The sequence below is a fragment of the Carassius auratus genome, chromosome 4 (genome assembly GCF_003368295.1).
Source record: "Carassius auratus strain Wakin chromosome 4, ASM336829v1, whole genome shotgun sequence".
In the NCBI taxonomy this organism is placed as follows: domain Eukaryota; kingdom Metazoa; phylum Chordata; class Actinopteri; order Cypriniformes; family Cyprinidae; genus Carassius; species Carassius auratus.
In genome coordinates, this window is record NC_039246.1 from 28,446,791 (window position 1) to 28,474,033 (window position 27,243).

Sequence of the window (27,243 nt, forward strand, 5' to 3'; positions counted from 1 at the left end):
AGCAGGATTGACACAATTTAGATAAACTTCATGTGAGCTAAGCGTTCTTTGACGGCTCGATTGCCTTTAAGGAAAGCATGAATATTTGTTTTTTATTCACTCAACCTAATGTTATTCCATAACTGTAGGACTTACTTCATTCTGTGGAACACAAGATGTACATTTTCGAGTAATCACTCATTTTAGTAAAACAAGTTTGGAACAACATGAGGCAGAGTAAACAGAAGAATCTTGAATTTCCTTGTTTTTATAATGGCACTGTTATAGTGGCTTGTTTTCCTTTGTTTAATGTATGTATAACTATACACACATTCTTCCTTTTAGCCAAATAATGACATTGCTGTCAAGGCTGCTCAAATGTCACAGACTGATGAATGCTCTTATTGGACAATCCAATGGGAGGAACAGGAGCCTCATTGGTCCCCATATTTAGGAGTTAAGAAAGTATTGTTTGATCATGAGAAGCAAAACGGCTGTGTTGCTGAGTTGACATTGGCACAAACATTGATTCTATCTACTCTATCTATATGTCTGGCTCCAAAATGAAATAAAGTTAATACATTTATTGTATCATGCTGTTTTTGAGTTTTCAAAATTAGAGCATGTTTTGTTTTATTTCAGCCTTTGCTTTCTCATGATAGGCGTGTGTCCACTTTACATAAGGTAGGCAAGCATTTTTTTAATATGTTTTGAGTTACCACCAGTTTCACGTATTTTGTTGCACGCATCTGGATGTGTTTACTAGGCAGCTCAAAACCTTTACAGGTCATGGTTTCATAACACATATAACCCCTCCATGTAGTTCCAGCGACTCGATTGGGCAAACCAACATCAACTGAAAGCTCAATGCAATGTTTTCATTGTAACATTTAACTGCATCATGCTGATCGGGATACGACTCTAATAAGTGGAATATATTGCATTAATACAGATGCCATTATTGTGCAAGGTCAGTAAAGAGGAAGTATTTTTATGATGACAACGAAATCCTCGACATAACTCTCAAAGGGGAAGTGGGCCGGTCTGTCGTGCTCATATTCCTCATGTCAGTAAGGGCATCGCATGCACTTGTAAAAGAAGGTCATACGCTCTCTGCGTAGCGCCGCACGCTCAAATCCTGCTCCTCCGCGAGTCTCGCGATCACGTACGCACGCACGCTCTCTCTCTCTGGTGCTCGTCGACTCTCACCGGCCTTCCTGCAGCTAAGGATACTTATTTAACATTCCTGTAACAAATGTAGGTATATGGTTTGAATGGGTTTTATTGTTTCGCATATGCCTCAGTTAAATTATCTCGATCAGCAAGTGTAGAACGATTGTCGTCGTGATGCGATGAAAGCAGGGTCGTTTGAAACTGAAGAGTGGCGGATAAATGCTGTTTAGTGATGATTTCAACGCTTCCGTGCGCCACATCTCGATGTTTAAACGATTTTAGTTCCATTAAAAGTGAAGTAACTATCGTATTTCCGTTCTAAATTGTTAGATGAGCAGCCAAGGACGCGTGTGCGGTGCATGCATGAACATGGAGGAACCTAGAGCACGCTGAACTTGTATTTGGCCTTATTTAGGAAGAGCCGATGGAGGGAGGCCAAACTGCGAATGTATGATTAACTCGAGACGCTTAAAATAAGAGCAGCTCGATTACCATCGTGATTTTACAATTTATTGTTTGTTTTCGAACGCAATCGCTGCTTCTGAATCGTCAAGGACGTCATAAGGACGGTTGCGTCATAACAGGGTTTATTTTTTAATGTTGATTTCTGTGTGCAAAATGGCAACAATCTATATATAATTGCTACTCTATATCAAAAGAGTAAATATTCTAATCTAATTGTTAAAGTATTTTTATTTTAGCTTTAAATATAATGTGTACATTTTAATATGAAGTCTTTTTCTCTTGCTATACAATATTTAAATGTTTGTAATATTTAATACATATCACGAAATTTTAATTATGACACAACAAATGTTTACATATAATTTAGTTTTGTTGTAATTATATTATATGACATCATGACAGGCTCTCCATTCATTCACTAGTGAGTTATGTTAATTAGCAGAAGCGATTCAAGATAAGGTTTGGAGATAAAAGCACGACCGTTATGTTGTAACCGTGTTATGGCCAGGGAGAATTGCACTAATACATTTTATTGTGGCAATACCTAACATAAATTTAGATGATAATATCTTAATATCTAACGTCTAACATAATCTCCATGATCCCATTGAGGATTAGTGTCACATGTGAAGTGTGTGTGTGTGTGTCAGGTTTTGCATGCTCATAAGCCACTGTGTCTGGTGGTGTCTTAACTAGGTTTGTCTAGTCAACTGTAATAAACTTGATTGGATGGAATTCTAAAGAGTCTAAACCTAAACTACAATGTTGTTTGCATAAGTAATCTAAAAGTCTCTTAGATGCAGAATATTATTAATTACAGTCAGTATTTATCAGTAATCGTTTTTTTTCTCTCTCTCTCTTGGAAATTGACTAATATGAACACACATTGAATAAATAAACTTCCATGTGAAGAAACTTCACACTCCCTTCAGTTTGTCTAGATTTAGCAAAGGGGGCAGAATGACCTGACTCCGGTGGCTAGTTATATTACTGAGTGGGCCTCTGCTTTTAACTCAGGATATGGGTAATTTGCTCAGTATGGAGTAATGGTTTACGCATTGAGGGTGACCTTGTTACCTTGACCCAGCTTTGGTGCCTGACACGGCGAGATTAAAGCCATTTTTTACACCGCTAACGTTTACCCCACGGATTCCTGTAATTTCTTTAATCTTTTCTATTGTTCATTGTATGCTCCTAGTAGTTTGCATTGTGAACAGTGAACATGATCTGCTTCATTCTTCCAGTGAGATCATGGCCTCAGTAATGGAGAAGCTGATTACCCCTTTGGCCAGCGGCCCCGCTGAGCCCCCCAGGAACAAAGTCACAGTTGTAGGCGTGGGGCAGGTGGGCATGGCCTGTGCCGTCAGCATCCTGCTCAGGGTAAGAGACCCTCATTTTTATCCCGATTGGGAGTTCACTTGAGGGCAAAAACATTCCCCATGAAGATTATGCGAATACTCCGCCTTCACCTGTGACCACACCTTTATACAAAAAATTGTGTCAGGTATTTCAAGTATTAATGATTCATGTTGACTTGTAGGAGCTTGCAGATGAACTGGCTTTGGTTGATGTTGTGGAGGATAGACTGAAGGGGGAGATGTTGGATCTGCAACACGGCAGCCTTTTCCTCAAGACCCCGAAGATTGTGGCTGATAAGGGTGGGATGCACTTTTTATTGCATGGGACTGACTCTTTAAAAATAACATTATTTGATCAGATTAAGTATATTTCTCCTGTAAAAATTAATAGAACAGTGGTAAATGCAGATTGTGCCTTCATGCAAGTTAATTATGTATCCAAAGTTTAGAGTGGCAGTGTATGTTTTTTATGATTTTTATTTGGCCGACAGACTACTCTGTGACCGCTAACTCCCGTATCGTGGTGGTGACGGCCGGAGTGCGTCAGCAGGAGGGTGAGAGCAGACTGAACCTGGTGCAGAGGAACGTCAACATTTTCAAACACATCATCCCTCAGATCGTCAAATACAGTCCTGACTGCACCCTCATCGTGGTGTCCAATCCAGGTGAGCCAACACACTCACAACATGCTTAATTTTTAATGAATTGCTTAGTTTTGCAGTACCGCACCACAACCAAAGTGAATAAATGACACTGTCTAAACAGATGCAACAAATAATGTTATGTGAGTTAATTTGTAGAAATGTTATGATCTGTATTTTTTTCCTAGTAATTGGAAAATGATATCTCAGCCACAGATGTATCGCGCAGGTTCTAAAAAAACCAATGGCATTCTAAATGTGTGCATTTCAGGTTCCCGTAGTGAATTGATAGTAACTGTGGTGGTCTCTGTGTTCATACAGTGGATGTTTTGACCTATGTGACCTGGAAGCTGAGCGGCCTGCCAAAGCACCGTGTCATCGGCAGCGGGACCAACCTGGACTCTGCTCGCTTCCGCCACATCATGGCCGAGAAACTGGGCATCCACTCCAGCAGCTTCAACGGCTATATCCTGGGAGAGCACGGAGACTCCAGCGGTGAGAGAGGGAGCTGAATGAAGAGGAAAATATGAGAGAAAATGGGTGTAGAGAGGAGGAAGTGCTAGTAGAACGAATATTAAAATGGATGAATGTGAACTGCTGCTGCATGAGGTGACACGGTTTCAGTCGTTGACAGCATTTTTGATTCTTAAAAGTGCTGTTTTTGTGTTTCACAGTGGCTGTGTGGAGCGGAGCTAATGTTGCTGGAGTCAGCCTGCAGAAACTCAACCCTGACATTGGTACAGATAAAGACAGCGAGAACTGGAAGAAAGTTCACAAGGAGGTAGTGGACAGGTAAGTCACAATCTTATGACATAGGATCTGTTATCTGACTGTCTGGAAATTAGGAATATGGATTAATAAATTTTGTTAGCCACAGTGCTGTTGAGAAGGTGAATAAAAAATAAGTTTCAGACAGAATTTTAATGTTCGAACCCATATCCTATCTTTTTTTTATTATTAAAACACAAGGAGGTTTTGTAAAGGTTTTTTTTTTTTACCCAAAACAGTCCAAAGAGAACATCTCCAAAAAGTAGCTAAGCTACACTCACTTTCTAATAGGTACTACATTTCGTTTTAAACTTACTCTGCAGCCTTTAAAATGTTTGTTCTATGTAGTATGAATAATATTTGGAAATGCTACCATGTTGTTTCACTATTATTCACAAATCCTCTCCTGTGGTCTTATGAGATTTATTGTTAATCAGATGTGCATTTCCATCTCTTCCAGCCAGGTGCTATTCGCCCACTTGTATATTTAATAATAAATTCAGAGCATTTTTTTTTTGCTTCTATAGTAGGGATATTTGGACACTTTGGGATATTTGGCTTGTAATCCAAATTCGCTTTTTGCATTCAACTGTTCCTGCCATCTTTTCTTAGTGCTTATGAAGTGATCAAGCTGAAGGGTTACACTAACTGGGCCATCGGTCTCAGTGTGGCCGACCTGACGGAGACCCTGGTGAAGAACCTGAGCAGGGTCCACCCTGTCTCCACCATGGTGAAGGTGAGAGGAGTTTACACTCAGTTTAACATCATAGAGACATTCTCCTCCATATCACAGAACTGTACTGAATGAAGCAATCAGGAATTTTTGTCATAGTGATCACTTAAGTTTCCTAATGTATGGTCTGTAGGGCATGTATGGTATCTGCGACGAGGTGTACCTGAGCCTGCCCTGTGTGCTGAACAGCAGCGGAGTGGGCAGCGTTATCAACATGACCCTGACCGATGACGAAATCGCTCAGCTGAAGAAGAGTGCCGACACTCTGTGGGGCATCCAGACAGACCTGAAGGACCTGTAGATAAACCGCTGGACACCATGCACTCTTTTCATTGTCTCTGTTCACACTCCCTCAGTATCTTTACACTCTCTCTAACTCTGTGACGGTCTTTTCTTCTCACTTGCTTTTGGACACGGTTGCTTTTGAAATTTATTTTTCATTATTTTGACATTTTTCTTCTAAAGAGAATGATCAAAGGGAAACATCTTTGGTTCTTCACATTTGCACTTGTTAACCAAGTCACTCTGTGTGTGCAATAAAGAAAGAACCAACACCTCTCTTGTCTAGACATAATTTAGTGAGATCATTAGGGAACATTCTCTGGTCTTTGTTTAAGTCAAGAGGAGACAGGACTGAAGTGAGATAGATACAAATGTATTCATTCTTCTGAATCATGTTGTAAGTGATGGTCATGTGAGTGTGTCTAAGATGAATTTAATAAATCACTTCAAATGGCTGTTTTTGTGGTCTCTGAGTACTAATACATATATTTTGTACAACTTTTGTGTATTTTTTTTTTTCATAAGCTGTGTAACCTACTGGATTTTCAAAAATAAATGTGCAAATTATACAACATAGTTTTATATATATATATATTATTGTCATTTTAAAAAAGTATTATTTGTGACGTTTAAATATATAAGTGAAAATTACAGTATTTTTGTCAACGTTCTTATATATCTGTAAGTAAAAATGATTATTTTAAGACACTCAAAAACTTTTTTTATTAATTTTGAGTCGACTTCAAAAACTTAACCCGTCAACAATCGTATGATTTACTGATTTACTTAAAGCCATCAAACAAAATAAAACGTTTATTGCACAAATACAGTAACTCAGTGATGCAAGTCCGCCATAAAATTCCATGATTGAGAAATTAAAAAAAACATAATAACAGGCAAAGCGTGCCTGAAATAATTACCCACAGTTTTCAACCAAGCAAACCGAATCCTTCCGATCGTTTTTTTTCAAGAAGTTCCTGTTTGTTTTCTCAGGTACAGCATCATTGGCAGCAGGTGCTTGTGTTTGGGTCTGTCGGTGTCAGTAGTCGCTTCATTTCGCTTCCCAAAGCGCAGCCCAAACGGGTTGTAGTTGAATTTACTTCGTGTTAATCGATGTTTACAGGAAATATGACTCGAATCGTCTTTTTCTTGAATGAAAAAGCAAAGTCTTGCGTCGTCTGAAGCGCTGGGCTCGTCAAACTGCCTCCGCTCCACTGAGAGATAGTGCTGCTTGGAGTCTGAAAAGTAAGATATCGGTTTCAGTGCCCTTTCTAAAAAGCTTTCATTTGTATTTTGATTACAAAGCATTAGCCTTACCTGGAATGGGCTCAGATGTATCCATGTCAGTGAATGGTGCTCTCAAAGCTGTGGACTGACAGATCATTGCAGACATGAAGAGAATCAGTGCCTTGATTTTCATAACTGCTGAATTGGAAATTTTATGGAGCACAGCTGAGCTTTTCTCTCTTCAGTGAACAAACCCATGCTCTGCTGTCCTCCTTCAATATAAAGCTTTGCTGGTGACATCCTCTGACCTTATTTTACATGTATGAGTGTCTGTGGCAAATAGGACCTCCCTTTAGCCACATCCAGAGCATTTTAAATGTTAAAATGGAAGCTTTTTTTCTTGGAAATCCTGTGGTAAATTGTACACTGAAATCCACTGCGATTATTCAAATAAGTTCTGCTGCAAAGACCCACCAAAAGCACATTATGTGTGGTTTTATACCCATCACACATTTTAATAAGGGTTTTCTCTCATTCGGTGCCAGGGAAAACATGATATGAAAGTAAAATAAGGGCTTGTACCTGGAAAACATAAATGAATGAAGCCACTATAATGGTGTACAATCATAGTCATTTTCAGTGCCTTGTGGAATAATATAGTTAATTTTCATTGTCGTCTTGCCATGGTAATAAGATCATGCCTGGATATCATAACAACAAGAAAATATTCCTGGCATAATACATTATCTTACATGGTGTGGGTTTGAATTATGCAAAATGGTTTGTGATGGTGCTCTGATAAGAGCTTTTTAGCCTCAGCCTTCAAGTTTTTTTCGTGATACTGCTAACGTCCTGAATGTAAATACATTGAAATTATTGATCTCTCTGTCAGCAATGTTTTGGTTGTATGTGGCATTTCAATCTTTTGTAATTTGCTAAAGAGCTTAATTCTTTTTTGTATGAACTTTAATGGATCCCGTTCAATGCAACATAGACTCCGGACTGTCCTTTAAAAAGTCTATTTTCTTTATAAAAACAAATAGCAAATGTTGTCGTTCAGAAGTTTAACGTCAAACACATGTAGACGTGCGTCATAACTTGTGTATTTACTTTTGTCTTTCTTATTCTATTAAATTCTTTTTTTCCTTTCTTTAAAAAAAAAAAGTATTTTAAGGATTTTCCATGCTAAAGCCACTGGGATTGGTTGCTTAACTTATGTGTATTTTGCGTTTTAGAAGTATTAGATTGAGCAAAAGAGAAATATGTACTAGGTGCATGTGCACTTGCTGTGGCGTTTCTCCTGATCTCTGTGGACTTCAGACATGCGTTCACAGTGTGCACGTACAGGTTTTTTTAGACTTCACTAAATGTTAGAGGAAGAGAGCAACAGCTCACAGTGTGTCCAGGACCTCCAGGCGCTCCATTAACTTGAAGAGAAACAGTATTTGTGGTTGTTTAGATGCTTTTAACTTCTTTACTTTTACCACAATAATAGTAATTCAGCCCATTCCGCATTTGCAACAGCAGTCGACAGGTAAAAACGGTTTGTAAGAGTTTGTGAGATGCGACTGTCCAGATCTTTGTCAATAACATCATTAAGTGGACTTCCATTATGGGAAGAGGAAAGCCTACCTGTGCAAGACCTCTTGCTTTTTGAGGTCTCGTGGGAAGTCACCAACAAGGGTAAGAGCCTACAACACGGTGTGTTACAATTTATGCAACACACTGTTTTGTAATTGTTTTAATTTATGTAATCTCGTTTTTTGTGCATAATTTCCCAGTGTAAGCAGTTTTTCGAAATAATGCAAATTATATGAATATAATAGCTTAATTGATTGTATTAATGATACGTGCTAGCTATGAGATTAACCTTTGCCAGACAGATATACAAGCCATTTTATAACATAAATATTAATATTCAAACAGCCTATTTGGTTGTGTGCTATATTATGTTACTTTGTAAACTATATATTGTAAATCTAAAGTGCGTGTGTGTGTGTGTGAGAGAGAGGGAGAGAGAGAGAGAGTTTTGTCAAAAGGTATGAAAATTATATTTCTTATATGTATTTGATATAAAATACTAGGTATGAGATTAGCCTTTGGTAGAGAAATATGCATTGACTTATTCTAAAATGACCATGTGCTTTACCATTACCTTCATTTCCACCACATAATGATTATATTTTAGATGTGCTGGATATTATATCCAATTTTATTAGGGGAAATAACCTGGGACACATATGTTCATTGTACACAAATTAAAATGTTTTTTAACTTCCATTAATAAAAGTGACCATAATGAAGAATCACTTTAAAAATGTTGAATTCTACAATTTCTCATTACCAAGCTCATAAAAATAATATTGCATGACCTTAGCAAGAATATGATTTTGGCCCCCAAAAATTCATTTGACCTCACAACTGTTCACCCCATTATCAGAAAGCTTGAAAACGCTCAACATGAAGCATAATTCATATACTCTTGCATCAGTGGGGCTGTATAGCAGGTTAACCATTAAGCTCCAGATCAATAGTCAGGTTTTTGAGACTTAGATCTGTTCTTTTTTTTTTTTTTTTTAACTGTTTTAGTTTGAACTTCTTTTTTATTTTGTTAATCTTCCCTGTTCTCATAAATATTTGATTCCCTTCACAACTGTGCGTCTGTCTTCAGTTGGGGGTATATACACTGTTATTCAGACTAAAGCAAAGATCACTGTGGACGAATGGGGAGAGAACTACATCATGATGGGACCGTACTACGAACACAACTTCAAGACCCAGGTGGAGAAATGTGAACCTCCAAACCAAGCCATCAAAGCTGCTATGGACTCCTTGATTAACAACGGTTGCCAGGTATTGCACACATGATTATTGGTGGCGTTCAAGGTTGCTGACATCACGCTTCCAATGTAGACCGTGGTCAAGTTTATTGAGGGTTGTATTCATTTAACCAATTAAAAAATGTTTTAAAGCTGGCAAAAACAAGCATTGACATGCCTGCTGTATCAGTATCAAATGATAGTATTAATGCTAGACAGAAAAAAAGTAGCTTTTAAATGTATGCAACAGTGTGTCTAAATTTTTTTGTTTTTTTTGTCTTGGTCTCATTCTGACCAGCAGATGATGCCAGAGTATCACTTTAGAGAGGAAATCGATAATTTTGCGTGTGTTCTTCTGTGTGAGTGACACACAGAGATTTGATTGATTGATTGATTTATGGATTTATGTAAAGTATCTTTTATGTGACAATTCCTTTAGGTTGTGGTATATAGTAGCAACAGGGCCTTTGTTGCACTGAAAGCACTAAAAAAATTTAATTTGAACAAAGCAATTTTTGAAAATCAATTTTCAAACACAACCACACACACGCCTTTTTGATATTTCAAAAAAGAAACAAAACAACAGAAAGAAAGAAATGTTTACTTGGCATCTGAATTAAAATAAGTACTAATCACAGATATGTGTATAATACTAACAAAATGGCTAAAACTTTCAATTTAAAAACAAACTGAAAATCTAAAAATATTAGATAATTAAAAACATGAATAATACTATGATAATATATAAATATTAAGTAACAGCAAGTCACTCTTTTTCTGTTGCCTTTAATTTGACAGATTTTTAATTTGACAGAGACAACCACCTACAGTTTTCATTAGTATGGTTTTTGCCTTCACTTCCTCTCTACATGCAGGTGCATTTTGGCCGCTGGTTGATTGAGGGCAGTCCATACGTCATCCTCTTTGATATTGGGGCCGCTGCCTGGAACCTGGACCGCTGGAAGGGGGATCTGTGGAACGCGTGCAGCATCGGACTACCCTATCATGACAGGGAGGCCAACGACTCGCTCATCTTTGGTTCTCTTGTGGCCTGGTTCTTCAAGGAGGTGAAGAAGCACTCTTTCTAAACACCACACTAAACTATCTGATTTTGCTTGCCTGGAATACACTGGATTCATTTTGTAGTTTCACCTGTACTTTTCCAGTCTATCCTAGCAAGAATTGATGTAGTGTATGCTAACTTTCTGGGATGAAAATTGAAATGTTTGATGGAGTAATGTGCTGAGGTTTAACCGGTCTTGTCTTCATCTGCAGTTAACAGACCAACTACAGGACAAGCCCAATGTAATTGCTCATTTCCACGAGTGGCAGGCTGGGACGGGACTTGTACTAAGCCGCTCCCGAAAAATTCCCTTGGCAACTATTTTTACTACACATGCCACCTTACTGGGACGGTACTTGTGTGCCGGTAATGCAGACTTCTACAACAACCTGGACAAGGTGAAGATTGCTTTGACACCGTACACCAGTGATTCTCAACCTGTTTGGCCCCTCACTGTTCAACACAATATTCAAAAGCCCCTTACATATTATAACTAGTTCTTTTATTTGTCTGAGATCAGTGTTGGGCAGTATCTAGTTACAGTGATGATATAACTTTTTGCGGTAACTAGTGTAACTAATTATTAATAATATTTCAGTAATAATACTACAGTTACTATCCAACTAGCCCAACACTGTAACTAGCCCAACTAGCACAACACTGTAACTAGTAACTAGCCCAACACTGTAACTAGTAACTAGCCCAACACTGTAACTAGCCCAACTAGCCCAACACTGTAACTAGTAACTAGCCGAACACTGTAACTAGTAACTAGCCCAACTAACCCAACAGTGTAACTAGCCCAACTTGCCCAACACTGTAACTAGTAACTAGCCCAACTAGCCCAACACTAAAACTAGTAACTAGCCCAACACTGTAACTAGTAACTAGCCCAACACTGTAACTAGTAACTAGCCCAACTAGCCCAACAGTGTAACTAGCCCAACTAGCCCAACACTATAACTAGTAACTAGCCCAACACTGTAACTAGTAACTAGCCCAACTAGCCCAACACTGTAACTAGCCCAACACTTTAACTAGTAACTAGCCCAACACTGTAACTAGTAACTAGCCCAACTAGCCCAACACTGTAACTAGTAACTAGCCCAACTAGCCCAACACTATAACTAGTAACTAGCCCAACACTGTAACTAGTAACTAGCCCAACACTGTAACTAGTAACTAGCCCAACTAGCCCAACACTGTAACTAGTAACTAGCCCAACACTGTAACTAGTAACTAGCCCAACTAGCCCAACACTGTAACTAGTAACTAGCCCAACTAGCCCAACACTATCTGGGATATAACGCATCAGCCCATCCTACAGAACGATACATGTCTTTTTCTTACTTGATTATTACTTGATTTGTAAGTAACATGCAGTGTGCATATTTTTAGTGATTTTGGTTTTAGTTCTTAATATATTAGTGTTGGTAAGATCATGAAAATGGGGCCCCAATTTAATGATCTTGCCTGGGGCCCCATAAACCCACTGGTCAGCCCTGGGGATATATACGTCAAGTCAAGTCAATCAGCTTTATTTATATAGTGCTTTTAACAATACAGATTGTGTCAAAGCAGCTTTATACAATTTTTACAGCTTTATTCAAAAGACATAAGACATACAATACAACATCCCTCATGTTCTCTGCTGTTTAAAGTGTGTCCCACAGAAATCACTCAAGTTGGTTGGTGTAGTAAACCCTTATTAGAGGTGGAACTGAGCAGGTGTGGGTGCATGCAGTGATAATTGGGCCTGGTGTGGGGAGAATAAAGGTCATCATGCCTGAAGGTTGCAAGGGTTTGCCAGAATAATTGACAGCATCTTATGATTCAACGGCTGAAGAGTTTGCCTTTTGGTCCTACAGAGACTTCCTTCACCTGCTGATGAGGGGAAGCTTTGAGACTTTTGTTTTGTAAATTTTGATTTCAGCAAAGGTTGCAAAAATGATTTTTGGCCTTTGCATAACATTAGTCCATAGCCTTCCCTTTTCAAACAATTGTTCATTTCCAACTCATTGTATTATCTATTTTATGCAGTTTAACATAGATCAGGAGGCAGGAGATAGACAGATCTACCATCGTTACTGTTTGGAGAGAGCCGCGGTACACTGTGCACATGTCTTCACCACCGTGTCCCAGATCACAGCTGTGGAGGCCAATCATATGCTCCACAGACAACCAGGTTTCACCTGCATTACAAATCACCTCATCTGTTCTTGTTTGCTTCTGAATATATCAAGTTGAAAAGATCATGTTTGTATTTCTGGTCCATGCAGATGTGGTCACCCCAAACGGGTTGAATGTTAGGAAGTTCTCTGCCATGCATGAGTTCCAGAACCTGCACTCAATGAACAAAGCCAAAATCCAGGAGTTCGTAAGGGGACATTTCTATGGGTTAGAGCTCTTTTCTGTCTTCGCAATAACACATACTTGTTCACTTGTGCAAAAAATGTAATAAAAAGTAAGAATAAAAAAAAAAATCTCTTCTCTTTGACAGCCATCTGGACTTCAATCTGGAAAAGACCTTATTCTTTTTCATCGCAGGACGATATGAGTTTTCTAATAAAGGAGCAGACCTGTTTCTTGAATCTCTGTCCAGATTAAACTACTTGCTAAGGGTATGAACAGTCACTGCAAAACTTTAGGAAACACCTGTAGTTTCTTCACAAACTGAAATAATCCAGTAGCATTCAAAGCAAAAGATGTTCATTCCTGACTGTGTTTGTGCTCACGCTGGCTGACAGGTTCATAAGAATGATTTTACAGTGGTTGTGTTTTTCATCATGCCTGCCAAAACCAACAACTTCAACGTGGAGTCTCTTAAAGGACAGGCTGTACGCAAGCAGCTGTGGTGTGTATAATCTTTGACATTACCAGTCTCAGGGAATTAATGACTTTTTATATATGAACAATAGTAACAACAATAATATAAAAAGAAAATATTACATTTCATATCTTGTAGCACTAGTAGAGCCCTGATACTGAAATAGATTTCCCTTTAGCTTTACTAATATTATTTATTAGGCAATGAAATGCAGCCATGATCCTGAAATGCCTTTTATTTTTAGATGGCTTTAAGTGTGTAAGACTTCTCAAATATGTCTTTCGTCTGTCTCTCAGGGACACCGCTCAGTCTGTGAAGGAGAAGTTTGGCAAAAGGCTTTATGAGAGCTTGTTAAGGTTGGTGATTTCCTCATGCAGAGCTGTAATAACAGGACTCAAATAGATAGCCAACTGAATTTATTTTCAGATAGGACCTCCTCTAATGAAGCTCTACTGTATTCACAGGGGTGAGATCCCGGACATTAGCAAAATCCTGGACAGAGATGATTTCACAATCATGAAGAGGGCCATTTATGCAACTCAGGTCAGACAAAATGTTGCACAGTTATTATATCACAAGAGGCCACATTTAAAAATGATGCAAATGAATCAATAGACTTTAGAGCAATTATTGTGTTTTCAAGGCTTCACTGGATTGAAATTTCTAAAACATTCTGGTTAGGGGTTAAAAAAATTTTTAGAGTATTACACTTCCGCAAATAATTCTGTGTCCAGAATTCAGTTTTGTATTGAACAAGACGATGATTATTTTAAGTATGGTACAATACTCACACACATATATTAGTAAGTGTATAGTTAATATATACACTAGTCAGCATTTGAAATGGATCACATTCTTTCCTTACATTTAACAACATTTTATAACATTAATCAGGTAGTTTTAAATGGGTCTTTATATATTTTTATTCATGAATACATGAATATATCTGTTTAACCCCTTCAGGATGATACTGTATTATCCCTTTTGTTAAATTACAGTCTAGTTAATATTTATTTTTCTTTTTTGGCAACACCTAATCATTGTTTTAGGACAAACTATAGGATATGGGTCTAAAGATAGACATCTCAGATCTAATAAGCGTTCTTAGAGGGGTTTTCATTCATCCTCGTCTGCATGTTTTTTATGAATGGACTCTAATCAAAGGTCAGGCCGGGGGTTATAGGGAATATCAACACACTACACCGCTGTAAATCTGAGGTGGAATCCCCTGAATCACTCTGCTGGAATACTTGCATGACAGAGCTTAGTGGCATATTTAACAGTGTTTCCTGACTGACTACAGTCAATCGATTTAATGTGTTACTGAGATTTATTCTACAGCTTTTTAATGACAGTGTTATGAGCAGCCAGTCAATATACAGCCACTCCGGTTAGATTTATCTGGGTATCAAGATTTCGGGAAGAGATATTGATCTGTTAGCGTTGGTGTTGGTTTATAAGAAGGAATGAGAGTAAGAAATTAGTCTACTATTTCTGGAGGGTTAAAGTCCATTTAATCTTTTCATAAGAGTTACCTAGACTCTGAAACTTAATAGAAAAAGTAATGTATACAAACCATTGAAATGGTGCAAGCAGAAACAGAAGCAGAGAAGACAGCCAATTTTCATAGTAAGATAATTATTTTTTTATTATTATCGACTTTCAATGGAGAGAAAATATATGACTCAAATTTGATCAACCTGATTTTTTTATTTAAATCATGCTTATGGATGACTGTTTTTATTTTTTTATTTTAATCATGCTTAAGGATGACTGTTTTTATTTTTTTATTTAAATCATGCTTATGGATGACTGTTTTTATTTTTTTATTTTAATCATGCTTAAGGATGACTGTTTTTATTTTTTTATTTTAATCATGCTTATGGATGACTGTCTTCATTTTTTTTATTTGCTAATTTTTCATGCTCTTCCATTGTCAAATACACTAACGTGCAATTGCATCCATGCATTTGCTCTACACAGAGACACACTTTTCCTCCAGTAACAACTCACAACATGCTGGACGACTCCACAGACCCGATCCTGAGCAACATCCGCCGAATCGGCCTCTTCAATGGACGCAATGATAGAGTGAAGGTGCGTAGTTATCTATATGTGTGATGCCAGTAGATTTTAATGAAAAAATCTGTTAAAATGCAGGGTTCTCACAGGGTTTTCACAATAATGATGCATTTTATTTGTGGAAAATCTTTTTTTTAATTTCCTTGGTCTTTCGAAAATATAAGAGCCAGTGTGCCAAAAGGACAGGTCGTGGAATGTGTTATATTATGATGTAATAATGTGGATAAGCACCACCTCCACAGAAGTTCAATGCCTGCTTCTACATCAATGCCTGTTAAGCCCCGCCCACTGGTTTGCACACGTAGTGTAAACAACAAGAGAGGCGAAAGTAGGTCTACACATAAAACCAAACGATAAAGATGCTTGGAAAATAAGATGCTGTTCAGTGTTTAATAACTCCCCCTCAAGTCGTTCCAAACCCTTAAGTCCTTGGTTCATCTTCAGAACACAAATTGAGATATTTTTAATGAAATCTGAGAGCTATCTGACCATCTATAGATAGCAACGCAACCAAAATGTTCCAAGGTCATAAACATAGTAAATACATCTGTAAAACAGTCCATGTGACATCAGTGGCTCAACTTTAGTTTTGCGATGCTACGAGAATACTTTTAAGACAAAAAAAAATAAAAAAAATAAGAGAATTTACTCAACCATTCTTCTCCCCCAAGTCACATCTTACGCCATTTTAAAGAGTATTACAATGCATATGCACGCTTTCCCCTAAGTGTAGACAATGCTTATTACACAAATTACATTCATGCACACACTTTACCCATGAATGTAAACAACGCTAATTATGTCCAATACGTTCTTGGGTACTCTCCAAAATGGCTAAATACATAAGAAGAATGGTTAATTGAGTTAATTGTTATATTTGTTTTCTCTGCGCAAAAAAAAAGTATTCTTGTAGCATCACCAAACTGAAGTTGAGCCATTGATGCCACATGGATTCTTTTACAGCTGTGTTTACAACGTTTCTTTACCTGGAAACATTTTGGTTGCTTTGCGGTCTATGGAGGGTCAGATAGCTCTCTGATTTCATCAAAAATATCTTAATTTGTGTTCTGAAGATGAACCAAGTTCTTACGGGTTTGGAACGACACGAGAGTGAGTAATTAATGGCATAATTTTCATCTTGGGGTGAACTAACCCTTGTTAGCTTATTCTAAATTATAATGTTTTTACATGTAAAAATCTTGATAACATTATAAGGAGACCTCAGAGAACAGTACAAAAGAATAAAAAAGGCAATTCATGACTCCTAATTTTGACAATTGTATTTATTTTCATTATTACTCATAATAAATTATGAACGCCCGCATTGTTTTAATTGCTTCTATGTCAGATTGTGTTCCATCCGGAGTTCCTGTCCTCCACCAGCCCGTTGCTGCCCATGGACTATGAGGAGTTTGTGCGCGGCTGCCATCTGGGAGTGTTTCCATCCTACTACGAACCATGGGGCTACACTCCAGGTTTCACACAGAACACACACACAATATGACTCCATTTCAAAGGTTTTGGGGGTTTTCTGATCATCATCTGTAATTCGTTGTGTTCAGGTGAGTGTACCGTCATGGGCATCCCCAGCGTGACTACCAACCTGTCTGGGTTTGGGTGTTTCATGGAGGAACATGTGTCTGACCCCTCTGAATATGGTCAGTGAATAAGAAACTGTCTGCACAGCTTAATCATTTATTTGTATTATCGATTTATTTAAATTAGACTTTGATATGACACACTGATTCAATTAATACACCTGGCTCAGCTAGTTATGCTATTGGATCTGCATATGTGTTGTAGGAATCTACATTGTGGACCGGCGGTTCCGTTCTGCGGATGAGTCGTGTAACCAGCTGACTCAGTTCATGTTTTCATTCTGCCAGCAGTCGCGTAGACAGCGCATAATCCAACGCAACCGCACGGAGAGACTCTCTGACCTGCTGGACTGGAGATACCTCGGACGGGTGAGTGTCATCCAAAGTTCTGTCAAGAAACTCTAGATGGCGCAGTCTGATAGGTCTAGCTCAATCTGACATGACCATGGCTAATTGGCTCTTCTTGTATCAGCAGCCAATGAGCTTGCTGCTTAACATTGAAATACTTGGCGAGTGCTTGCTGTAGCAGTTGCAGTGTGCTTTAGAAACCCTCCAACTTCCCCAGCTCCACCTGTAGAGATCTGCTCCGGGGTGATTAATGTATGCTACACTGTAAAAAATGACTGTGATTTTAACGGTAAAGAACTGTGAAAATGCTACAGTACAAACCTGTTTACTGGTTAATGGTAATTTCCTGTAAACTTTACAGGGAAAAACCGTAAACTTACGTTCCCAGAATTCTTTGTTTTTTCTTTGAAATAACTATGTTTCTTCTCAATTTTTTCTCATCTGTTATGTTTATTAGGTTTGTATGTTACATAAAATGTTGTTAAATTAATTTTTATTGCATATTTCAGTTTAATGAGTCTCACCATGATGGTGTTTAGTGACTGTGTGAATCACACCGTGCACCTTCTATGTAACTTAACTAAATTATTTAAAAGCTACTTGTTATGGGCTTTGTTTCACCACGTGACTCTCTCATCACCACCTGCTTTTGGTGGTTATCAGTGTAATACAAAGGTACAAAACAGATTTCAGTACTTCTATAAGTTTGTATATTAATATTATATCAGTTAAATTATGGTATTAAACAGTAAATATAAAGTAAATCCGTTAAACCTACAACAGTGTAACTGTATTTTTTACGGTATAAAACCGTTAAACCAAAAACGGTTTTACCGTATTTTTTACGGTATAATTCTGGCAACCACAGCTGCCGGTTTTTTATCGTATATTTTACGGAATATTTTCAACAGTGTATATATGGGGGTTATTTCATATATGTTATATGTGCAGCGGCAGTATTTCCTACATGCTCACAGCAGCATGTTGTGGAAGTGTTGGCAAAAGCAAGTCTTGCTACTTGCTACTGCCGCCGCAGTGCAGCAGATCTATTCCACTAAAACCAAACACGTTGTCATGTATATTAACGTGTCAAACCCTCCGAGATTTGTCACTATTGAACTGTTTCTCCCTGCTTAGTTCTACATGCATGCTCGGCATTTGGCCCTCAGCAGATCCTTCCCTGGTAAATTCAAAATGGACCATCTTAACCTCCCACCGGTAAGCCTCTCACACTCTCTCAGATGCACATTAATGCACAGTCATTTTCCTTTATCACTGACAATGAGAACATGATAGACTGCTGCACTCTATGAAAGCTATGTGACCCAAAAGGGCAAGGACATTTTATATTAGATACATTACAATAACCATAGAAAGATTTGAGGTCAGTATGATATGGTTTTTAAGATATTTAAATACTTATGACAAATAAATGCTTACCTTTTATACTTTCTATCTATTCATTAAGAAATCCTGAAAAAAAATCAGTTTCTGCAAAAATATTATGCATTACAGATGTTTTCAACACTGATATCAATGGGAAGGTTTCTTGAGCAGCAAATCAGAATGATTTCTGAAGGATCACGTGATATTGAAGACTTGAGTAATGATGCTGAAAATACAGCTTTGTCAAAACTGGAATAAATTACATTTTAAAGTACATGCATTTCAAGGGCTTGTGGGATTAGATTTTTTTTTTTCGACAATGTAAAAAAATAATAATTGAATATCTCTCTGGGCCACATTGTTGGTGTATTAAACAAATAAACTCTTCAAAAAATCACTAAACTAGACCTTGCCTTAAAGAATGCTTATATCTGACATCATTCATAATCATCAAATACCATTAAATCATTGTCAGCATCACAGGTTAATGCTGCTGTGGAGCGAATACTTCACATCCACCGTGTTCCACCTCATCTCATGCTAATCAGGTGTTATTGAATGTATGTGTGACGTCTAACGCTCCAGAGTGATGAGGATGAACTGCTGCTGAGCTTCACCCTCGAGTTTAATTGACAGGATAACATTTACCTGCACAGGAAGATGACTTGATTTCCATTCAAACTTTTGATCGCCATACACTCACTCACAGTTCATCTACATGTACTAAGAATACACACACAGAAATGTAAAGTGACATAGATAAAGGTGGCATAGGTATCGAATAACTGAATAAACAATGTCATTTTGACTTATTTTTTTTTAATACTATTATAAGTGACTGAATCTTTTTTTTGTTTCCAGACACAAGGCTTCCGTTACCCCCGACCTGCTTCTGTCCCTCCGTCCCCATCAGCTTCCCTCCACTCCACCCCTCACCACAGCGATGAGGAAGATGACGACACCTATGATGAAGAAGAGGAGGCGGAGAGGGACAGGCAGAACATCAAGGCACCATTCACTCTGGGTGCAGAGCCTGAGGGTAAGAGCAATCAACCGCTGGAAAATGGGAATTAAGATCGGCACTGTCCTGCTCCAGTAGTTCAGACTCTAGGACATATTTACACCTCCTGCCCTCTGAGAATGTGCTATATTTGTCTGACTGCAGCTTTTGAATGGATTATTGATCAAGTATCTCCAATTTATGAATGAAAAGATTTCTTAAGCACACAGTGGCATTCAAAAGTCTAAGATGATACTCAGGTTTAATAACCCATTTAAACTTGTGGCTAATGATAACTGATCCACGTGGACTCATTTGAACAGATTCTTGCTGCCATCAAAGCTCGTCAGATTTGACGTGAACTTGTGGAGTTCATACAACTCAAATGTTCCTGTAATTAAAGCAAAAATAGGACAAACCAAATAGTAAGACAGAAAAAGGTTAATTCTTCTGTTTACTTATTAATTGAAATTGCTATAGTGACAATATCATGGAAATACTGTATTAATTAAAACAAAAATAAGAGCATTTTCAGCATTGGTCTCAGATTTTGGAAAGAAATTGGGTACTAAACACATGTTTTTGGTGTTTTAAACTAAATTTGGCATATTAGTGCCACTTGAGGTATAATAATTTGTGCAAATGTAGAAAAAAGAAAAAAAAAAAAACTTTTATATACATATCAATGATTAGCGGCGTTCAATCACATAAGGTGCAAATATGTATCCCATCCATATTTTATTAAAAAGTCTTACTCACGGTAGTGGTTACCAGTGCAAATTCAGTTTAATTAATTGAGAAAATGTTCACACATTCGTAAATATGTATTTTACAGACCAGTCAATTCACATGTTGATTTAACATGAGAAAATGAAAAGGACAAAACAAATCTGTACAATTAATTTTAAAGTACACATAATTTCGATCATCATAAATAGTCTCTTTTCCAAGATGATATGTCTTGAAAAAACAACCTAATATTTTGCCGGAAAGAAATAAAGAAATAAAAAAAATAAAAAACCTTACTATCAGTGGTTATTTCACAGATCAGTCCAAACAATCTGGAGAAACACAGAACTCTACATTACTCAAATCTGACTGTAATAGTGTTGAACAGTGAGTGGTGAACCTTCAGAGCTGTCAAACACAGGCAGCGCTGTAGCGGAGGATGAACTTGAAAACACTAAATTCCCACATGGCTCACAAAACTGGAAGCATTCAGATGAAAGAGTGAGTTGTTGGCGGTCTTTGAGCTGGTTTCAGTAAGGCTCACCCTCGTCTCTGGCTTGCTGGAGAACATTTAAGAGAAATGCAGCCGCTTTAGAGATGCTCAGGTTCTCTGTGTTTTGGCTTTGTGACTCTGTGGAGTAGGACAGTTCACAAATTAATAGTAAGATTTATTTACAAGCTTACAAGCAATGTTACACATGCAATGCAATATTAACACTGTAATATCTCAGCAAGCATTACTAATGGTTAAGACAACAAAAGTCACAAACTGTGAGGTTTTTAATAAATTCATACCCAAGCGTATTGTGTCATACAAGTCCCCTTCATTTCGGTCTTCTGACACAAAGCGGCGTCCCTCTATTATAATAAACAATGAAAAACTAACTCGTTCAAAATCGCACTGAACAAAAGTAAATATATATGCAGTTTTAGACACAAATATGGTTGAAAAATAGCAGGAACATACGTGTGCCCTTCAGATATAACATGGCTTGGGGCGTCCAATTCCGACGCTGAAAACTGCCCTTTAATATATATAGAGATAGATAGAGATTACTTGCATTGTTTTATGTAGAGCATAATAAAAATATAATAAAAAATCTATAAATAATAAAATTGCAAATAATCAGTTTTACAATTAAAAAAAAATATTTTCATGTAGAATATTTTAAAAACAATAATTAAAAATAATTTTATATTTTAATGTTTAATATATAATATACATAAAAACTAAACATCTATTAAATAAAACAATAATTACATTAATCACTAATAATTGAATAGTTTAAATTAAAATAATACATGTTTAAATAAATAATATTAGATCATACCATGGGCGCACTCCTGGAATAGGACACAAATGTTGCCAGAAGCAACAGCGCAAGTGCGTAAGCCGCAAGAGTCCTTAAATCCTGAAAGGGTGAATTTGTGTTCAAATATATAACTTCCCATGTGCAAGAACATTGCAGTCAGCCTTTTGTAACTCAGTAAATTTCTCTACAATGTTCATTACATTATGCACAAACATTCCTAAACACATAAAAATTCCTGGTAGCTTCTTTATTTACATTTTTTATTCTGTCTAGTTACAAGTGAATTGGTAAAAGTGCACGAGACAAACATAAGCATGAATGTGGACTTACTTTCATAGTGTCAGACGTTGTCTTCTGCTGCTGAGTCTCAGAGGCGAGATCTAAAGTGAAGAGTGTGAAGTCTGTTCTTGATATTTATAATCATCAGGGTGGGGGAACTTTGAATGAATTAGTCTTCAGCTATAGGTCAAGTCCCATTGATTCACAACAGGGCCGGACCACGAACCTTTCAGAGCGATTAGTTACCCCTTCCTTTAAAACTAATCAGGCTACTTTACTGCTATGACGTTTGAAGACGCTCGCAGGGCTGGCTACACTTACATCTGTAAGCTGGGATGCTTTTTAGAGCTGCTGAAGAGAAATTTCCATTCGTGTGCACTTTTAATAGCTAACTAATGAAAAGAAGAGGGCGGAAAGTATTGATATGTTTACACCTTCAGCAATGAAGCGTCTCAAATACACCAGCTAATCGTTTTTTATGAATGAACAGTTAGCGGCTGATGGGGTTTCCCTGCTGACACTACATATATAAATATCTGCTGGGCTCTGCCGTCAAATTACTGGCAATTTATGTCTCTTCTAGAAGGGAGTAATAATGGATAAGAAGCATACACCTTAAATGCGTATGGTCTCGGAAATAGATTACAAAACAAGTACAAAACTAGACCGAAGAAAACAAGTTTGTCTCATTCCTCAATATACTTGAGGCACCGTTTATCATTCTTTAGGTCGCAAGAGAAAAAATATATTATTATTAATAAAGAAAAATAAATATGACCAATAATTGAATCAACAAAAACCAAAAATAAAATAATAATAATCATAACATTTATATATATAATGTATTTTATATAAAATAATTATTTTTCATGCTGTCAAACGATTAATCGCATCCAAAATAAAAGTTTTTGTTTACATTACATGTGTGTACGGTTCATTTATTATGTATATTTAAATACACACATAAAGTATATATTTTGAAAAAATTTACAAGTATATACATTTATATTTTGTTATAAATATTTCACATATAAAAGATTTTCTTAAATGTATACATGCATGTGTTTGTATTTATTTATACATAATAAAAAATACACCGTACACACACACACATTATGTAATCAAAAAATTATTTTGGATATGATTAATCGCAATTATATATATGATTTATTTATTATCATTAATAACAATTGTTTTTTATTACAATTTAATATTAATAATAATGTATTCATATATCAAATTATTTTAGAATATTAATATTACAACCATATTGATTTTATTATTAACAAAACATTTTAAAGCCCCTTTTGAGGAACCCCAAATGGTGTCTCAATACCTACATAATAAAGCAATAAGAATAAGAATATAGACACTGACCTCATTTCAAGTTTTTCAGTTTTTATTTACAAACGTTTATGGCAGCTGAACCATCCTGAAATCCCATTTTTGAAGACAGAGAGAAAAAAAATAGTTTTATTTTATAATACTAATAATAACATCTCCATATGTCAGTCTGATTAGTAATAGTTTAATTTTAAAATAAAGTGTAAATATCACACAGATTCAGCAGGTGTGATAGAAAAAAAGAGAAGAAATTAGTCATCCAGCTCTCCTCCCTCTTTAAAACACAATTACAGACACCAGCATGTAACAAGGCCATTATTGTAACAGAAAACAGACTTCCAGAAGTGAAACAAACCTTCCTCACGGAAGGATCTCCAGGAACTTCTTGATCAAGTTTGTGTTTATAAATGAGGGCACAGTGGTTCAGGGATGCAGCGATGCTGTGACGCAGCTTTGCTTTGGCCAGCCGCCGAAGGAGTGGCTTGTTTCCCGCACTATTTCACTGACGCAAATATCACTCAGACGTCCTTACAATGGAAACACTTCTGAATATAAAGCTTCGGTAATACGACCTCTATACTCATCATGGCTGTTTGAAGGTAAAGCTTTAGAAGATCCATCATAAATAAGTGGTAAAAAAAGAGTCTGTTAAACCATGCTGTTGCTTTCACTCATTTTGTCCACATACTGGAGAAACAAAAAGAGGTATGGAAGGGTTAGGACACTTAAAAAAAGAAACCTCATATACATACACATTAATAATATCCATTCCTATTCATGACATGTTTATCAGTTAAAATACCAGATAAAGGACAGCATGATTCATGCTCACATGCAGAACAGAATTAGCAGTGACTGACCAAGATGACTGACTGTCCGCTCAGCCTTAGGAAGGCATTAAAAGAACAACAAACAGATGTTGAAAGACACTCGCAAGACAGGTGCCCAAAAAAAAGCCTAGTGTTTATCTAAATGTGTGTTAGCCACTATTTGAGTGGTATCCTCAGTCTGGTTTATGTAGTTGATACCATTAAGTCAGTAAGGTTTTTCAATGATTTCGAAATTAGTCTCATATGCTCACCAAGGCAGCATTTATTTGACCAAAATACAGTAAAACAGTAATACCTTGAAAGGTTATTACAGTTTAAAATAGGCATTTTCTTTTTTAAATGCATTATAAAAGAGAAGTTATTTCTGTGAAATTTCCAGTGTCACATGATCCTTCAGAAATCATTTTTAATATGCTTTTAATATGCTGCTAAAGAAACTTTACTACTTCTTATTGTTACCAATACTTACGACAGTGCTGCTAAATATTTCTCACAAAAAAAATATTACCTTTGACATGATTTCAGGATATTGTAATATTAGAAATGTTGATTAATGCATTCTTACTGAAAAAAAACAACAATATTTCTTAAAAAAAAAAAAAAAACTTTCAAACAGTAATATATGTAATTTAAGACGTGTTGTGTTCTTTTAAGAATATAATTCTCTTGTACCAATTTGGTATTATTTTTTTAAACTAAGGAAAAATATCCCTTCATCACAAAGCCCTTAATATTGGAATATTTGAATATACGTGTACAAAAACATAACTAGTTCTCAAAGATGTCCCTTTTGACTTGTGTTACATGTTAGTGTAAAAGCATGTTAGTCTCACAGCTGCTAAAGCAAGCAAAAGCTTTTGAAGTGAATTCACAATAGGACTGTGTCCTAACCAGACGTGACGTCATACGTTTCTACTGAGAAGCAGTTTATCTGGTCACACTGATGAACACATTCAATCAGAATATGCTTGGATAATGGTTTGGTAGCTCATTTCATGTTTGTTATTTGTCATTTATTGCATAACGTCTGGTTAGAACGTGTTAAATTCACTGCAATCTGAGAGGATCCATGTATGGGAATAAAAACAAGAGAGGGAGAAAAGATCACCTCACACTCTCCTCTAAATCAAACTTACCCCACTAATAAAGGGAAGATTCAGCAAGTATCCCAGCACAGGAATTCTCCTGATGAAGCCTGCGACCACTGGAAAGAATCCCCTACACGTGAAGAGAAGGCATTAGAGTGCAGAAATAGACTGATATTAGGAATTACTGGGATCATTTTGAGATTATTGATCCGAAATGTTAAAAAAAAAATTCTTCTTTTTATTTATCTATCAACAGACTTTAAGAATAGTGTACATTTTATTTTGTAAGTGATAGAATCATTTTACTTATTACTGTGTAAAATAAGTGTTCGTTTAATTTTCACTCATAAAATGTTTGGTTTATCTGTATCAGTGTAGATAATATCTATATCCAGCTTCAGACAATCTGTATTGTACCACTAGTTATGTAGCTACCTAGTTAAGAGCTTCCTACTTCTTTAAAAACAAAATACCTGAATAATAGAAAGAAGCCATAAAACTCTAGAATCACTCCGAGGATGGGCCACCCGATCAGCACTACAAAGACGCCTCCTAGGAAGAAGCTGGTGGCTTTCATTTTGTGCTTCTGAAAGAAGAACTTGAACGTCCTCTCCAGCCCGATTACAAACGCCAGGCCGACAACAAAAAGGATCTGAGACAAATGAAGACAAAGAGGTAAGAGATAGGAACTGCCTTTGGGTCGAGGGATGTGTGCTTATTGTGTCTATATGCACTCATAATATATAATGATAACAAATTATGGTATAAAAGTGTTCTATTTTAGCTATTATGAGAGAACACTTAATACCAGGAAAATCTACAGCAGCATAATGAAGAATATGACGGAAAACGTAAAAATAAGTAGCAAAACAATACTATTCACAACAAAGTTAAACTGCTCAGAAACTAGCACAAACGTGCATTAATATATATATATATATATATATATATATATATATATATATATATACATATATATATATATATGTGTGTGTGTATATATATATATATATATATATATATATATATATATATATATATATATATATAAATAACAAACAAACTTTTTTTATATACTGTAATTACTCTGATAAGAAATTCATAATATATACACGGTTTATATTCGTTTCTGATTAGTATAATTAAATTATCATATAGTTATAGATATGTAAGGCATAACCAAAAAAATGAATTAAAATAAATCAAAAGACAGCATGGGAACACTTACATTTCCTATGGCAAGGAGAGCTTTATCGAAAAACAGGATCATCCCAAAAAACAGAAAAAATACACCAAATCCTGTTAGCCCCATTCCAATTTCTGTCGAGAGACGGAAAGATTATGATGATCATATGCATAAAGCTGTGTTTATAGGACTGTTCTGTCTTCATGCAATCAGTCTGGTGCAGTTCACCATCCACATTAAAAAAGGATTTCAAGCTATAACGTTTATTTTGTCTGTTTCTTGTCATGTCATTCACTGCTCATGACTTTTACATTAGACTTAATACTGGTGGAGTGACATCTGTACACAGCTGCATGAATCCACACACACATAAATACTCAAGACAGGCGATATAATAAAGACAACGGGCTTTATAGATGAAAGCACTAACGCTAGACATTGTGTGAGGAAGAGCTGTCAGTCAGACAGGTTGTGTTAATCTTACTCTGGGAGTCGGTGAGGGAAATCATCTTGGCTTGTCTCGCTAAGCAGCTGTCACAGGAGCGGCCACGCGTACCGGAAACACTCACTTCGACTTCCGGGAAAACTTTACCAACCTAATGCATCTCGTGTTAATGTTTTTTTTTTTTTTTTTGAACAATTGCTATTTTGAACAATTAGTACGCAAAAAAAAAAAAAAAAAAAAAAAACCTAAATCATTTTAAGACATGTAATGTGTTTTTGCG

At 36.5% G+C, this 27,243-nt stretch overlaps 4 protein-coding genes across 5 annotated transcripts; 2 read left to right on the plus strand and 2 right to left on the minus strand.

Annotated features, from left to right (window-relative positions):
• Window positions 1-644: 644 nt before the first annotated feature.
• LOC113065294 (L-lactate dehydrogenase B-A chain-like) lies at window positions 645-5,854 on the plus strand. 2 transcript variants are annotated; one of them, XM_026236533.1, is made up of 8 exons: window positions 645-663; window positions 2,862-2,997; window positions 3,158-3,275; window positions 3,467-3,640; window positions 3,938-4,111; window positions 4,291-4,408; window positions 4,997-5,120; window positions 5,251-5,854. In XM_026236533.1, the coding sequence occupies exons 2-8, from the start codon at window positions 2,869-2,871 to the stop codon at window positions 5,416-5,418; spliced, it is 1,005 nt and encodes a 334-aa protein (XP_026092318.1). In that variant the 5' UTR covers window positions 645-663; window positions 2,862-2,868; the 3' UTR covers window positions 5,419-5,854. The 2 variants fall into 2 exon arrangements, with proteins under 2 accessions (XP_026092318.1, XP_026092324.1); XM_026236539.1 differs by lacking the exon at window positions 645-663 and adding an exon at window positions 1,038-1,236.
• Window positions 5,855-7,974: 2,120 nt separating this feature from the next.
• Window positions 7,975-20,277, plus strand: LOC113065313 (glycogen [starch] synthase, liver-like). Its single transcript, XM_026236547.1, has 16 exons — window positions 7,975-8,309; window positions 9,298-9,479; window positions 10,321-10,512; window positions 10,721-10,906; window positions 12,549-12,693; window positions 12,788-12,905; window positions 13,009-13,129; window positions 13,256-13,362; window positions 13,632-13,691; window positions 13,800-13,878; window positions 15,319-15,432; window positions 16,766-16,892; window positions 16,980-17,075; window positions 17,221-17,384; window positions 18,501-18,581; window positions 19,611-20,277. The coding sequence occupies exons 1-16, from the start codon at window positions 8,189-8,191 to the stop codon at window positions 19,821-19,823; spliced, it is 2,106 nt and encodes a 701-aa protein (XP_026092332.1). The 5' UTR covers window positions 7,975-8,188; the 3' UTR covers window positions 19,824-20,277.
• A 689-nt stretch (window positions 20,278-20,966) lies between these two features.
• LOC113065324 (spexin) lies at window positions 20,967-21,941 on the minus strand (the record flags this gene model as incomplete). The annotated part of the gene is made up of 4 exons (XM_026236554.1): window positions 20,967-21,109; window positions 21,274-21,336; window positions 21,446-21,503; window positions 21,810-21,941. Coding segments are annotated over 4 exons (354 nt in total), but the record flags the coding sequence as incomplete, so codon positions are not given.
• A 1,467-nt stretch (window positions 21,942-23,408) lies between these two features.
• On the minus strand, window positions 23,409-27,111 carry LOC113065334 (vesicle transport protein GOT1B). The gene is made up of 5 exons (XM_026236562.1): window positions 27,003-27,111; window positions 26,561-26,652; window positions 25,806-25,984; window positions 25,381-25,462; window positions 23,409-24,101 (listed from the first exon to the last, which is right to left on the minus strand). Exons 1-5 carry the CDS (start codon window positions 27,025-27,027, stop codon window positions 24,063-24,065), a joined length of 417 nt encoding a protein of 138 aa, XP_026092347.1. The 5' UTR covers window positions 27,028-27,111; the 3' UTR covers window positions 23,409-24,062.
• Window positions 27,112-27,243: the final 132 nt, after the last annotated feature.

What these genes read in the sequence shown, in the direction of transcription:
- LOC113065294 (XM_026236533.1), top strand. Translation starts at nt 2,869, where the DNA reads ATGGCCTCAGTAATGGAGAAGCTGATTACCCCTTTGGCCAGCGGCCCC. An exon ending in CCGTCAGCATCCTGCTCAGG is followed by an intron (nt 2,998 to 3,157) that starts GTAAGAGACCCT and finishes GTTGACTTGTAG; the next exon opens with GAGCTTGCAGATGAACTGGC. An exon ending in CATCGTGGTGTCCAATCCAG is followed by an intron (nt 3,641 to 3,937) that starts GTGAGCCAACAC and finishes GTGTTCATACAG; the next exon opens with TGGATGTTTTGACCTATGTG.
- LOC113065313 (XM_026236547.1), top strand. Translation starts at nt 8,189, where the DNA reads ATGCGACTGTCCAGATCTTTGTCAATAACATCATTAAGTGGACTTCCA. An exon ending in TGGCCTGGTTCTTCAAGGAG is followed by an intron (nt 10,513 to 10,720) that starts GTGAAGAAGCAC and finishes CTTCATCTGCAG; the next exon opens with TTAACAGACCAACTACAGGA. An exon ending in ACCATCTTAACCTCCCACCG is followed by an intron (nt 18,582 to 19,610) that starts GTAAGCCTCTCA and finishes TTTTGTTTCCAG; the next exon opens with ACACAAGGCTTCCGTTACCC.
- LOC113065334 (XM_026236562.1), bottom strand. Translation starts at nt 27,027, where the DNA reads ATGATTTCCCTCACCGACTCCCAGA. An exon ending in TTCCCTCACCGACTCCCAGA is followed by an intron (nt 26,653 to 27,002) that starts GTAAGATTAACA and finishes GTCTCTCGACAG; the next exon opens with AAATTGGAATGGGGCTAACA. An exon ending in ATCTTCCCTTTATTAGTGGG is followed by an intron (nt 24,102 to 25,380) that starts GTAAGTTTGATT and finishes TTGTTTCTCCAG; the next exon opens with TATGTGGACAAAATGAGTGA.